The 15,351-nt window shown below is 39.6% G+C and overlaps 1 protein-coding gene across 1 annotated transcript in view; it reads right to left on the bottom strand.

The window, feature by feature from the left end:
• The window catches only part of LOC145455736 (uncharacterized), a 61,230-nt gene that overhangs the window by 45,000 nt on the left and 879 nt on the right, over positions 1–15,351 (bottom strand). Inside the window, exons 3-22 of the mRNA XM_080333718.1 lie at positions 14,496–14,536; positions 14,192–14,239; positions 13,933–14,127; positions 8,540–8,632; positions 8,258–8,427; positions 7,972–8,117; positions 7,134–7,342; positions 6,367–6,500; positions 5,952–6,171; positions 5,475–5,594; positions 4,346–4,457; positions 4,162–4,284; positions 3,795–3,924; positions 3,614–3,683; positions 3,323–3,445; positions 3,075–3,251; positions 2,108–2,329; positions 856–1,005; positions 709–799; positions 195–382 (exon numbers count right to left, since the gene is read on the bottom strand). Coding sequence (XP_080189844.1) covers positions 195–382; positions 709–799; positions 856–1,005; positions 2,108–2,329; positions 3,075–3,251; positions 3,323–3,445; positions 3,614–3,683; positions 3,795–3,924; positions 4,162–4,284; positions 4,346–4,457; positions 5,475–5,594; positions 5,952–6,171; positions 6,367–6,500; positions 7,134–7,342; positions 7,972–8,117; positions 8,258–8,427; positions 8,540–8,632; positions 13,933–14,127; positions 14,192–14,239; positions 14,496–14,536 — 2,762 coding nt within the window. The remainder of the gene's footprint in view (positions 1–194; positions 383–708; positions 800–855; positions 1,006–2,107; positions 2,330–3,074; positions 3,252–3,322; positions 3,446–3,613; positions 3,684–3,794; positions 3,925–4,161; positions 4,285–4,345; positions 4,458–5,474; positions 5,595–5,951; positions 6,172–6,366; positions 6,501–7,133; positions 7,343–7,971; positions 8,118–8,257; positions 8,428–8,539; positions 8,633–13,932; positions 14,128–14,191; positions 14,240–14,495; positions 14,537–15,351) is intronic.

Below are 15,351 nucleotides of genomic sequence, written 5' to 3'. Positions count from 1 at the left end.
TAATAAATGGTTGAACACCGCTTAAAGAATATTTCAATCGATATTTAGATATTCCGACAATACTGAGTTATTAATTACCACTACATTATAAACTTTTCACAAACAGGCCATGTAAATTGTACATGGAAAAATATACAGATGCAGCTGGTAGTGGATTAAATCAACAGAACAAACCAATGGTCTTCTCAATATACCTGATTCACAACCAACTTTAGGGCAAGACAGGTCTCTGTTTTGACAAGTTTTTGCGCATTCTATCCCGCCAATCCATGCTGATGCAGCTATCGTTTCAGCGGTACAATTCCTGTAAACTTGACCGATCGGGCATATGGTGGGAAAAGTGCCCTCGCCTTCACATTTCAACACCCCAGCGACGCATTGGCTGGAAAAAGATGGGCGCCTCATTCATACATATTAATGTATGTTTTCGCTACATAAGATCATAAAATTAGAGCTATTGTTTTCATCTTTCAGATTTTGCAATGCTCACACATAATGTATCCGACAATCCTCACAATATTGAATGAAAAAAACCTACAACAATATTTGGCAGCTCATGGTGAGATGAGGAACGTCTTTAAAAACAACTTGCACATATAAGTCACAATATTTATATACTGTTAGATATTGTGATGGAGCTAAATTCAAGCTAAATTATCATGGAAAAAGTGAAAATTATATTAGAATTATATATCTAAATCATCTCACCACATAATTCCGACATGGTGAATGGTTTGTCCAGGCTCGTACCACATTCCCAAATTGTAGCAAGGGCAAAATTCCTTTTCAACGCATACACCTGAATGCAAGGATACATACCAGACAGCGAACCTACAAACACATAAACGTGAGTACCTTCAGGATTTCTGTAGAGCCCAGCTGGACAGTTGCAACCTTCGACACAGTTCGCTGTACAGTAAAGTTCCGGAAGAGACAATGATCGGCAAGTCCGTTTGCAGGAGCTGCCACAAAGCTGAAATTCCTCGCCTCCAGTACATTGAGCATCTGTGAAAACGTACCACTTCTGATATAAGCATCGATATTATTACGACCAGCATTACAACATTGATTATGTTAACCAAGAGACGCTTATGAGTATAGAACCAATGTTCTCTCTAATTTTTGACGAGTCTGCGCACACTCACAAACTCACTGCGCAGACCCTTGGACAATAGGGCTCTTCAAAAATGACTTATTTTCTCGAATCGTACTGGCTACTTGATAAAATTGTTAGGTTACCTAATTTAAGCCTACACACAAAATTTTGTTCAATTCCAGCCAGTAACCGCTTTGCTACAGGAGAAGAAAGTTTCTATTTATCATATAAAAATAAATAATAAAAAATTTGAAAATTTTCTATTCACCCCATGAAACAGTATTTACGGTGACCGATTCTTTGTTTATTTATTATAGTTGTGGTCACCGTAAATACTATTTTATTCGAATCCGAATTTTTCGATGGCAATAACTTCGCTTCCACTGGTTGGAATTGAACCAAATTTGGTGAGCATCGTTTCTATAGACAGCCTAACACTTTCATGGAGTGAATAGAAAATGTTCAAATTTCTTATCATTTATTTTTATATAATAAATAGAAACTTTCTTCTCCTGTAGCAAAGCGGTTACTGCCTGGAATTGAACCAATTTTTGTGTGTAGGCTTAAATTAGGTAACCTAACAATTGTATCAAATAGCCAGTACGATATGAGAAAAGAAGTCATTTTTGAAGAGCCCTATTGGACAATAGTGCGTAACGACTCCAAAAAGGTCATAACTTTGGATTTTTTGTGCGCAACTTGGATTTCCTGTGCGCAGAGACCATGTCAGCACTGCGCATTTGCGTACGTGCGCAGCTTAGAGGGAACATTGTATAGAACCCACTAATACATTAAGATAATATTTCCAAGTGTAAAGATTATGTTGTGATACAATAACGAATTATTATCAGATTGAACCTATTAGGTAAAAAAACTACAGTTCATGCCTCAACTAGTATTCTTTCCAAGCATTTAGTCAATCACGAAAGATTACACAGATGTACAAAGGGGATATTGCACATAAAGGCCTATATCAACTGTTATATATGCGAGAGATATTCATATTCATACCACAAAATCCACTCGCTCTCCACTTCAAGGTGACACCTTTGAATGAGCAGGCTCTGGCATAAACGGCCAGAGAATCGCAAACACAATCTCTTTCCATGTCACCTTGACATTCACAAACGTCATACAAACAATTTTTATGATATGGAATCGGGTCGATTACATCGTTGCACGACCGGAACGTATCCCCATACAGCTTTGCGCACATCTCTTTTGCATACGGCTCTGGAACAAGAATGATATGGATGACTTTGGCCTTTCTAGCATCACTAGCAAATATTAAAGCAGATCTGTTATACAGATACAGTCTGTTACAGTCAGTTATAAATATACATTAAAGTCTGACATATGTATTCAAGAATTTCCTTTCGTTCCCATGACTGGTCTTAAAATATATCAGGAAACATCTTATCAAGTATCATACGATATAATTTAGGCATTTTATAGATATACACAGTTTATTTGTTCACAAGCAAATTTTTCATCCCCTTGAGTAGCTTAATAAATTTTGAAACAGGGACTTGTAAATTATGAATCTGTCTGGTAATTGAGTTTGTTTGTTTTTGGGGTATTCATGGTGTTCGTCGACTACTATGGTCATTTACACCAGGCCGATATTCTTCTTATTTTTCCGTAACTGCCGATTTGTAGCACGGCCCACCTCTAGGCTTTTGTAAGACACCGCTGACGCAGATGAAGTGGCGAGGAGGAGCCTAGGTAAACCTCCAACACTTAGGTATCGGAATTCGGAAGTCGACCTCGGTCGGACTCGAACCCGCACCCATTGGTGTTGCAGCCGCGGATTATACCACTGCGCTATCTCGCCACTGGTAATTGAGTATTGATTCAGAGGAAAATATGATCACCATTGCGAATGCAAGAGTGAATGTTGAATTTTCAAGATCCGGCAGACGAGTTTTAGCTATATTTTTAGACTATGTACAATGCACAGCCAATTATAATTACCAACCTCTTTGACTGTTTATTTGACACGGTTTTGTTTCGTCAGAAATAGCATCGGGACAGTTGATGCCCAACTTCCAAGAATTTCCAAACGAAATCACCCTCTCATCGATTACTCCGCCAGATGTAACAAAATCGTTTGCTGCATTTGAATCGTAATTTCCAACCAATCCTCTGACTTGCTCTAAATTTTAAGAAATTCAAACAGTATAAAATCATCCGACAATCCAAAGAATGCAAAAACAATTGACCAACCTGCATATTTCTGTGGTATTGTGAAAAATGCTACGCCTTTCCCGTTCCAGGAAATTTCTAACCCAGTGGTAACATCTCTTGCCAAGTACGATAACGATGATTCCCTTTCTACAATGAGACCACCTAAAAAAGAATAAAAAGTAACAAGTGTCTCGCACCAGACCTGCAACGGCCTTCTTTTCATCGTGAGACTGCAAGACAATGTGTGGAGGATGTGCCCGTCAAACCCTTTAGAAGGTTAAGTGTGACCAAGTTACAGAATATCAATTAAAGGTACTAGAATTGCCATACCTGATATATACGGCAGTTGAACATCAAAGTGGTTGATGCTTACGGTACCACCGTAACGAAATTTGATTTCCTGGAACACAACAGACAGATTATTTTATAGAATATGGTCCCCGGTATCAAGTTGGAACAAAACAGTAATAAAAGATAATCATAATAATAGATATGTGAATATTCCACGCACCTGTTCTGCTCCGTATGAACGAAGCGTCACAGTGAATGACTTCGTGCATGTAATCCCGGGATCTGCGCCACAATCGGAATTTTCGATAATGATTGAGAAGCTTTTGCCGGTGTCTTCAGCCAACAGATATCTACAAAACACATCATACAATATCACTGTGCCTAAAAAATATATCAAACATTGATAGAAACTCTAGAATTGACAAGATTTTTAACTCTTGTGGCTAATGAATTAACAATTTATGGAGAGATTAAAAAGGCCTAATGATCAGTTCCATGGTCTACCCTTGACCCTGGGCCCTATTTTCATAATATAATGACGGCGCTACCACACTTGAACCAGTGATAACTCTGACGTTGATTCTTACTTGCATTTGCCCTGAAAGGTGAAAAAATTGTCGTCAAACGTTTTGAAATGTGAAAATCCATGAATAAATGCTGTTCCAGGACACGTTGCGTCATCACATGACCATTCGCCCATGGTGCAGATACTGCAAAATCAAACATCAAATACGATCACTCGAGTACGGATTAACATGTGTCTGTCCTTACCAGGTATGGCAATTGTACAATGACACCTTTTCCCCAGGCTTGTATTCCACATTATTATGTATGCATGGGCAGTTTGCCTCATTTACACATTGAGAACCATGGTGGTATGTGCCTATCAAAAAGAAAGCACAGCTATGAAGAGAATGAGTTCATACCTGAGTACCTGATAAAGTTATAGAATTCGTGTCATCTCATAGTGTTGACGAGCATAATTACTAGGGATGGTGTGAACCTCTGAAAGGTTCTGTGTGAACGCGAACGTGAACCTCATGACGTCACGTGACGTCATATTGCTAATTCCAACCCTACATTTCAGTGAAGTGATAGCCTATAATAATGTACACGATACTCGACGACTCGGGCCATATAATGTGACAATACTGAAGTACATATTGACGTTTGAAAAGTCGCCAAATGTATCAACTGGGGTAATCAAATGATAATATAATCCCATAAAATCAATATCTTTCATCGATTTGCCAACAATCACGACGACAACTTGCATGTGAATATAAGCTTACGCCTTAACGATCTAGGCCAGACCGGACAATGTATTCGGCGTCTGAGTATTGCTACGTTGATATTGAGCAGAGTGTAAAACGCGTTTCTGTATACTTGCTACCGATATTTCCTCATTATAAAATAATTTCGCAAACGTTGTTATTACAGTATCTTGGAATACACCACTTTCACACCCAACAGAGTGTTTAAATTATACATTTGTCAGAAATTAAAGCAATATAAACTGAGTCCCAGTCTAGAAATCGATAGCGATTTCTGATCTATTATATGACTTTAAGGAATCAAGATTAGAGGTTACATTTAAATTTACTTAGGATGTTGATATCTTGTCGCGCATGTACACTATGAACAATCGGCTATCGACACATGAGCTTTCGGATCACCGCTCCTTCATCAGGTGTTGAAGCAAAATAAATGACAATACCTTAGAGATCTGTTTGCTGTTTGCTACAAAGTAATCTAAAATTTCAACTTCTGGGAGTATTTTAAAACAGAAATCATATATTTTTTTGATTTATCGCCAAATGAAAACGTATATAAATTGTTGCATTATGATATTCTCAGCACACATCTTCGAAAACACAAACCATCAAGCTAGCATCTTTACCTTCCGGGCACTGGCATCTATCTATACATCCCTGGTTGAACACGGTCCACGGCACAGAACAAGTGGAAGGATATTCCTCTCCACATTCAGTCCAAACCTGGCCCCAGTCACATTTTTTTTCTGAAAGTTTGACAAGCAACCAATGATACAAAGCACTTGATGTTCAGATTTTGCAATGTTCACCGAAGTTGAAGACAAGCAATTTCTGACGGCACCATTTCTTAAGACACATATTTAAAATTGACCTTGTACAAGTATCAATGTCACAGAATGATGTTGACACCTCATAATTTATACGATAATACATATATAGCCGAACATTACTGCTTTTTTGTAGTGAACAGAAATTTCCAACAAGTATGCAGAAAGACAATCCTTACAAAAAGCTGCATCTTATTGGAAATCCTAAAATATATTATACGATGATGTAGGATGTCATAAAAAGTTCTACTTCATATTTTATCAAGTCTAACCTACCGCAAGTAGTGGGAGTCCGCCAACTTGAAGGTTTTCCTTTTGCTGCCGCACAAAACCTCGAGTATTGTGTTATGATATTGCAATGACACTCCACAGTACTGAGATAATCACACCGGCATAGTTCTTGGTGGCACAATTCTTCGAATACGTGAACTGGTACTTGAGAGTGACAGTCTTCGAAAAAGCTCAACCACAGAAAATTGCATATCCTCACAACATCCTGCAATAGTAACAATGTGGTGTGGATAAATATATACCGGTATACAGAATCAAATTGAATCTGGCACATATTTGATGGTGTGCAAATTTATAGTACGAACCATCAAGGAAAATCGTTAGACATCTCATATAACATGATCAATGTCACTGATCAATTAGACGCACATGAAAATGAAATTTGAAGTCCAAATCTTACCTCTTGCTGTACACATTGAGTTACATTATCCTCAGCCAGGTCCATGGTATCTGCACATTCTTCGTTTCTATCGTTTACTTTCCAGGATTTTGCCATTAAATGGATTCCATCGGTGGAAAGACGAATAGTGTCCACTGCAATATTTATGTAATATAGATAATATATTGAGGAAAACACTTTACGCCTGTGACTATCTGGTAAACATGACAACATAAATTCATTTCCGAAAATGTTTGAAAATGTGAGCAATAAAAATTGTGGCAATCAATAATCGTTGAGTTATATTTTCATCACAAGACGCACACATATACAATGCGATAAAATGTAATGCGATGTAATGAATTTGATTGAAATGGATACTCAATTGCTCATGGTTGAATTTATGTATTGAAAATAAAAGGATTTAAAAGAGATATACGGGACTTACCTCATGAATACAATTGGATGGCTCTGTTCAATACGGATGTATCATATTGCATCATAAAATATCAATACCGGTAATCATTTTTGGTAGTTATAACTGGAATTATTACCACATTTGAAAACAAACATGTCATTAGAAGAACACATGTAAATGCATTAAATAATAATTTTGCCCGAGTTTGAAGTCTGTAAGTGGATATGATCTAATTAAAAAATACGAGGAGAATATTTGTGGACACACTAGCCCATCATTAACAATTTTGCATACTTAACTCGTTGATTTACATAAGATTCTGTATATTGGATTTATTTTTTCTAGTAAATCATTTCATCATTAGACTTACATGCACGGTTGGTAATGTCATTGTCTCTATTGTGGTCAAACTTTCCACACAGGCCAGCAGTGTCATTCAAATATCGATCGCCATGCAGTACCACATACACCGCACCCAAAAGATGATCCCATCTCAACACCATGTCTCCGACTCTGACGATAACATATGGGTCCATTTTGCTTATCAGCAATCCGTACCCGTCGTATGGCATGGAAATGCTAAAAATAAGGATATATATTGAAGAAAGAGCTCAGAAATTAAAGTGTCAGAAGCTGCAAATCAGCAACAATTCCATAGTAGCTGAAAGATTATCACGAGGACAATTTGTCACGCGAGCAATCACATTGTCACATGAAATAACTTGAAAGACCGAAAGGATATTCCAGCCACGGTTGTAATAAACTTCATACCAAATGGCAACATATATTATATATGTAATACATTTATATTTGATAAGGAGTGATGTCCATAAGAGAAAATTCAAATCATAATTCGTATGTATAAGTCACATACAAGAATGCAGCATGTGGATTAGTTTTATGCTCAACTGCTGTCTTTCATTGAATTGCATGCTCATGCTCAATTGCTCATACATCAGGAAACAATATAAACATATGCCATCGAGTTAAAATGTATTGGTAATATGCCACTTTTTATCTGGAAATATCACTTCCGCCTATCAGATTTCAGTTGTTTTCAAAATTATACAGTATTGTATCAAAAAATATGTTAGTATCAAGTTAATACTTTATCATCATTGATATCTGAAATATATTTGCAACAACTTAAACACTTGATACAAGATCTCCAGGTCAATAATTTATAGTAATGAAGTAGCAAACTTTACCTTTGATCATTCACTTCAACAGTGGAGCCCGTTATTGAAATTTTGCTGGCTTGACCAACCAGTATGCTAACGCCAGTAATGCAAGGCATAGCATCAAATCGATACTCTCCACCAGAAATACAGGCAGGATTTCGACGAACAAGTACCTGGACAATATGAATGCATACAGCTGATACAATTTCAAATTACCGCAGTATAAAATGTAACCTGACTGCATGTCACAGTCAAGCTTACCAACAATAAAATTCAACAAGACAATGCAATCAAAAGGGAACACAGGGTGTACCTTGAAGTCGTGAGAATTTGAAGATGATGCCATCTCGTATTGACATGCTCCAGGAAAATCGTAAGCGTAGCCATCAAAAGTGATTACATGACCAGTCCCATACAATACACACATGCTGGTGTTCCATACATTATTCTGCAGTGGCAAACCTGGTGGTCTATCATATCCCCCTGATGTGAACAGGAAATTACAATGCATTCATAAAAACGATAAAAGTTACTGACTGGCAGCTATGCTCAATTCAGAAAAATGCAAATTTCAATTGCATTTATAATTGCTTACCATAGCTGCAGCGATATCCGTAGTATCCTTGTTGACATTGACATGCAGATTCTCCCAGACAATAACCTCCATTTAGGCAAACTAAGTTGCATCCTGCAGATGATAGTTAAGGTTATAACAATCAAGATGATTATCACGTAACACAAGGAGTTTGTTTGTTTGTGGTATTCGTGGCGTTTTCGACTACAGTGGCCATTTACACCAGGCCGATTTCCTTTATTTTGACACAACATTACATATAATACATTTACACAAGGTTGAAACAGAGTCATAATGTTCTGAGTCACAAGTTAGCCATACTTTTACACCTTGACTCGAGTAAAGTCAGGCTGCAAAGGATTGAGTGCGAGTCGTAGTGTTGAGAGTCGAGCCCGTGTCCAAGTCGTAAGGGTCAGTGGTCACTGTTTGTACACTTGTACAGAGATGAGTACAAGTCATGCTCAGCTTACATTTCTACAACTTTGCCGCGCATTCATAATGCACGTATACACCAATTTTTCTTATGCTTGACATGGTTATTATTATTATAGATAAAAGAATGTTTATGGGTGTATTGTTCGTGTATCGGCACTGAAGAGATAGAACTACCAATAATGCGGTAATTTTACTATTCTTCGAAATTTCAATGGAATGCCTGTTGGATCACCAATATAAACATACAATACCCTAGTTCAGGGGTGTCAAACTCAACTCGGGTCGCGGGCCAGATTCAAATGTTTTGATCGCTCGCGGGCCGGACCATAGTCAAATGACCCAAAATGTTACCTCGAAAGTCCAAATAGCCTACATACCTTTGTTTTTCACTGGAATGCTGTATTTTCAACCTACAGGCGAAATACTATAATATATTATATCACGGATCATATGGGCCCTATTCTAGCGACACCGTTATTCGCAGACAATGGAATTGACAATATGCGATGATTTGACGATTGAATTCAGTTGTAAACCTCTAAACAAAGTATCTAACGAAGATATAACTTGGAAGATTTCAATAATGTCTTGCTGTAATCGTGATGCGTCGTGAGCCCTGCGTATTTGTTGTGAGGAATATAAGAGATTGTAAACGAGGTCGCAGGAATTTTGTTCATCATTTTTATATGACCAATTTACTATTCGATTTCTCTGGAGACCGGGGTCAGCGAGTAATGTTACCAGCAGTGCGACCAGAGATATTTGAATTCTATGCTTCGTGTATCTATTATAATATTCATGTCTAATATTCATATATTCTGAGTAAATTGAAAAATTATTGTATTATACAGCACATTTCTAATGGAAGCCGTTTCATTGTCGTTTCTGCCTCTGTGAATACCTATTATTTGGTCCTCTTTCCCAGAAAACTCTGAACAGTAAGGGCACTTTTTTGCTTTCCCATTATGCAGTGTCAATGTCACTGCCTTGTTCCTGATAGTTAGGCTACTTGAGTTAGAAATCAACACTGTCGACAGATGGTAATAGTGTGGCCGATAAACATGTTCGACATTTAATTCCATTAGAAATGTGCTGTATAATACAATAAATTTTCAATTTATTCAGAATGACCTCGCGGGCCGGATGAAATGGTCTGACGGGCCGGATGTGGCCCGCGGGCCGTATGTTTGACACCCCATGCCCTAGTTACTATATTTCCACTCTATCACCCCTCTAGGCCCCGTGGATATACTCCACTATCGCAGCTCCCGCAGCTATCGCAGCTATCACTTGTGGATATACTCAGCTATCACAGCTATCGCAGCTATCACCAAAAATCGCAGACATACAGGTCATTTAAAGGTCACGTATCGTTTAGGGCGCAGCTATCAGCTCCGGAGCACGTCCGGGTTGAAATAGTGCGCAGCTATCAGCTCCGGAGCACGTCTGGGTTCAAACATTGCGCAGCTATCAGCTCCGGAGCATGCCCGGATGCAAATAGTGCGCAGCTATCAGCTCAGGAGCACGTCTGGGTTCAAATAGTGCGCAGCTATCAGCTCAGGAGCATGCCCGGATGCAAATAGTGCGCAGCTATCAGCTCAGGAGCACGTCTGGGTTGAAATAGTGCGCAGCTATCAGCTCAGGAGCACGTCTGGGTTCAAATAGTGCGCAGCTATCAGCTCAGGAGCACGTCTGGGTTCAAATAGTGCGCAGCTATCAGCTCCGGAGCATGCCCGGATGCAAATAGTGCGTAGCTATCAGCTCAGGAGCACGTCTGGGTTCAAATAGTGCGCAGCTATCAGCTCATGAGCACGTCTGGGTTCAAATAGTGCGCAGCTATCAGCTTAGGAGCACGTCTGGGTTCAAATAGTGCGCAGCTATCAGCTCCGGAGCACGTATGGGTTCAAATAATGCGCAGCTATCAGCTCCGGAGCATGCCCGGATGCAAATAGTGCGCAGCTATCAGCTCAGGAGCACGTCTGGGTTCAAATAGTGCGCAGTTATCAGCTCAGGAGCACGTCTGGGTTCAAATAGTGCGCAGCTATCAGCTCAGGAGCATGTCTGGGTTCAAATAGTGCGCAGCTATCAGCTCCGGAGCACATTCGGGTTGAAATAGAGCGCAGCTATCAGCTCAGGAGCACGTCTGGGTTCAAATAGTGCGCAGCTAACAGCTCCAGAGCACGTCTGGACCAGGGTTGGGATGACTCGAGTCATGACTTGACTCGTGACTCTGAGCAAAATTTTCGAGTCAATTTCAAGTCATTAAGTAATCGCTGTCTATTAAATCACTCTTTCTTTTTTCTATGCTATCTTCTTTACTTTTCGTTCAGTGTTTCATGCCTCCTCTTTACATCGCCTAGGCCAGTGGTTCCCAACCATTTTCGTCTCGTGGCCCCCTTTGGCCGATATTTGAGTTGAAATTCCCCCCTGCGAAAAATTTGCCTGTGGCTAAAAAAGGTGCTTTTTAACGCACAACCATTGTTGACTGAGCAATCGCTGAACAATCATATTCAGATATGTCCGAACTATGTCGAATGCGTACCACACTACCCTACACTGTGGTAAAGTACAGCTAAACTTGACCTGTTTTTTTACCGGTCAGGTAGCCGCTGAAGAAGCATAAATCACTATAAGCCCGCTTGCTATGGCCTTGAGTCGAATCGATGAAATTGATATGTTTTTCACATTAGCACATAAGTTGACTTAAAAAAGGTACCAGCGACCTTGTGCTGAATTCAGCTTGACTTTTTCCTGCTTAGTAGCAATTTAGTCGGGAGGCTGCCGCGGGCCCAACAAAATCGTCTCGCGAGCCTCACTTTATCATGGGGTGTATATTTCTACGGAAGGCATTTAAACATACACCCAGCTGAAAATCCGCCAAAGAAACATACAGTTGTAAAGAATTAGTTTCTACATAACAGTTCTACCATAAAAATCTAAAAACCTTGTGAACCCAGTTGGTTTGTATTGAGGTGTTCATGGTGTGTGTTGACTGTTGACTAGTATGGTCATTTACACCAGGCCAATTTCCTGCATTTTTTATATTCCGTAGCGGCCGACTTCTATAGGCTTTTATAAGACACCGCTTACACGGATGAGATGGCAAGGAGGAGCCTAGATAAACCCTAACACTCAGGTATAGGAATTCTGGGAGTCGATCTCGGTCGGACTCGAACCCAGAACCCATTTATGGTGTTGCAGTTGTGGAGTTTACCACTGCGCTATTTCGCCACACATTGTGAACCCTGTGTATCTTCCGATACAACGCCAAAGCCACATTCCCCCCTAACAACCCCCCCCCCCTCGGTTGGGAGCCACTAGCCTAGGCCAAGGTTGGTGTCTAATTCCATAGACTACTCCAAGTCGCTTCGACACCTCCCTGTCTTTTTTTTCATTGTATCGCATTTTCGTGGTGTATTGAACTGATAAAATTGCTAATAAACTAATGATGATGATGATGCCGTAGTAGTAGATTAATCTAATAGCCATGTGTCTCTGTTTCTTAGACGGCTCAATGTTTAAGTTGCGCAGTGCCCACCTTTACAAACCCTTTTGTATGATTTAAATCGAACAACTATAGTCAGTCCGCTTATATTCTCACGGAAGTGTAGATGGGTGGTGTAGGCTATTGTACCATCTAAATTTGTTTCAATAGGGCTGTTCAAAAATAACCTTTTTCGCTGAATCTTCCTGGCTACGTGATTAAATCGTTAGGTTACCTTAAAAAACGACGCGCACCAAATTTGAAATCATTCCAACCAATATTCGATGGTTACGTAGAGCTTGAAAATTTTGAATTTTCCCCAAAACGCAAAAAAATTTATTTCCCTAATTTTTCTGCCAACCCCATGAAATTGTTGGGCTGTCTTCAAAAACTATGCAAAACAAATTTGACTCAATTCCAAGCCGTAGAAGCGGAGTTATTGGAGTTTTTCGTTGATATTTCTCGGATTATCCTTGATTGGTGGATAATCCGCGATTTATCAACGAAAAACTCACATAACTCCGCTTCTACTGGTCGGAATTGACTCAAATTTGTTTAGCAACGTCTTTGAAGATAGCTCAACAATTTCATGGGGTTGGCAGAAAAATTTGGGAAATATATAATTTTTGCGTTTTTGGGAAAATTCAAATTTTTCAAGCTTCACGTAACCATCGAATATTGGTTGGAATGAATTCAAATTTGGTGCGCGTCGTTTTTTAGGGTAACCTGACGATTTAAGAGGTGACCGGCTTGAATCGGGAAAAAAAGTTATTTTTGAACAGCCCTACTGCGCACCAGTTGAACCCAGACGTGCTGCTGAGCTGATAGCTGCGCACTATTTGCATCCGGGCATGCTCCTGAGCTGATAGCTGCGCACTATTTGCATCCGGGCATGCTCCAGAGCTGATAGCTGCGCACTATTTGCATACGGGCGTGCTCCGGAGCTGATAGCTGCGCACTATTTGAACCCAGACGTGCTGCTGAGCTGATAGCTGCGCCCTAAACGATACGTGACCTTTAAATGACCTGTATGTCTGCGATTTCTGGTGATAGCTGCGGTAGCTGTGATAGCTGAGTATATACACAGTAGTGATAGCTGCGATAGCTGCGGGAGCTGCGATAGCTGAGTATATCCACGGGGCCCCCCTCTATGGGGTAATTTACTATTCACAGAAACCAGTAATACAAAAACCAATGTAATTTCACCATATTGCCAATTTCAGAGTTGAAATCGTGTTGTGTACATTGGTCTCGAATTCGGTGGCTTGCTTGTAATAGCTCTAGTGAAAATGTGATTTGAGCCCGAAAGTAGTAGCCTACAATAGTACAATATTAGTCAATACACAAAGTGACTACCATAACTTGAGTCACTTTCCATATTTCAGAAAATGACTCGGGTCAAGTCGAGTGATCAAAAAATTACACAATTCTCGTCTCGAGGGTTGTCGATCTAGACTCCTCAAATTCATCGATCAATATGAATGTTAGAACTCACTTGTGTTCGATATATGTGAACAATTCTTCACACGACCCGGATCGTCACATAGCATTGACGACGGATCGAAAGCAAGGCCAGACGGGCATTGGTCGTGGTAAAGTTCGCCATTTATGCATATGTAATAGTTTATACAGTCCTGCACGAACGCGTAGCGGTCTTTGTCTATTATTTCGGGCTGCTTGCATATGTCAGCTAGGAACAAATAAGCGTTTCATTATGTAATCCATGAAGAGTATCGAACCATTTTCAAACCAACCAGGTGACGCCTTTGACTGACCCTCTCTTTGATCAATTTGTCGCCGACCTAAGATGGATTTTCTCGATTACAGAACACAGCGAATATTCACGCGGTTTTGATGGAAATTTCTTCAACTATTCATAAATTGTACACCAATACCGAGACTTCAAACTATAGAATATTGAAGCAGCAATACCACTACGCGTCGGTAAGTAGTCGACCTCTGTTTATCGCAATCCAATACTTAAATGTTTGAATCTCAATATTAATTAGCACACACTATGATCGATTTACGATGCCATGTCCAAGCACATCCACTCACCTCTCACTTGACCGTCGGAACGATATGCACCGTCTTCTATCCTGAAGATGTTTGATCGTGAATTTGAGCATTATGGACGCTATTTACATAGGCCTACTTACTGCATGCCAGCGTGTTCTCGCTGCTATAACGGCCATAGCAACGATGCCTATTTTTAATTAGCTATAGCGAGAATTTGGAAAATAGCACCGATGGGGCGTGAAGGGATTGGATTTCATGCATATAATATCAGCTTTTCGTCTTCAGTTCGGTTACCGCATAATATTTTTTTAAATTCTTAAACCGACAGATACCTTCAGCATCTAATAGGTTGTAAAAGTTGGATCTGCGGCTTAGCGCTAGTAGGGATGCATTAATCACTAATATGTTTCCATGGGACCTCACTAGCAGACAGAGGTTGTCAAAGTAGTCACCGTCGCTACTCAAGTAGAAGTAGAAGTAACGCCGGAATTTCTACTCAAGTAGAAGTAGGAGTGGTGGTTCACAAGTAAGTAAGTAAGTAGGCATTCTACGCTTATTTTTGCCTACAAAACTAAAAACTGTCAAGTAGAAGTAGAAGTAGTCTAAAATCATAACTACTTAAAAAGTAGTTTGAGTAGGCAAAATCTACTTCAAGTACTTCAAAAAGTAGAAGTACTTCGTTACTGACCACCTCTGCTAGCAGAGATGAGCGGATTTGAAATTTCTATGTCCTAATCCAATCCAAATCCGAACCTTCAAATCCAAATCCAAATCCTAATCCATAACTTTTTCATATTTAAGTCCATGTCCAATCCTAATCCGATTCCAACTGGAAATTCAGAAAAAATACTAATTTATGCAATGGAGGGATTCGAAAATTTTCTTTCACAACCAA

This window comes from Botryllus schlosseri, chromosome 14 (genome assembly GCF_051294905.1).
Source record: "Botryllus schlosseri isolate E-star chromosome 14, Bs_hap1, whole genome shotgun sequence".
Lineage (NCBI taxonomy): Eukaryota > Metazoa > Chordata > Ascidiacea > Stolidobranchia > Styelidae > Botryllus > Botryllus schlosseri.
The sequence above is the reverse complement of the archived record's forward strand: the minus strand, read 5'-3'. Positions and strand labels throughout refer to the sequence as shown.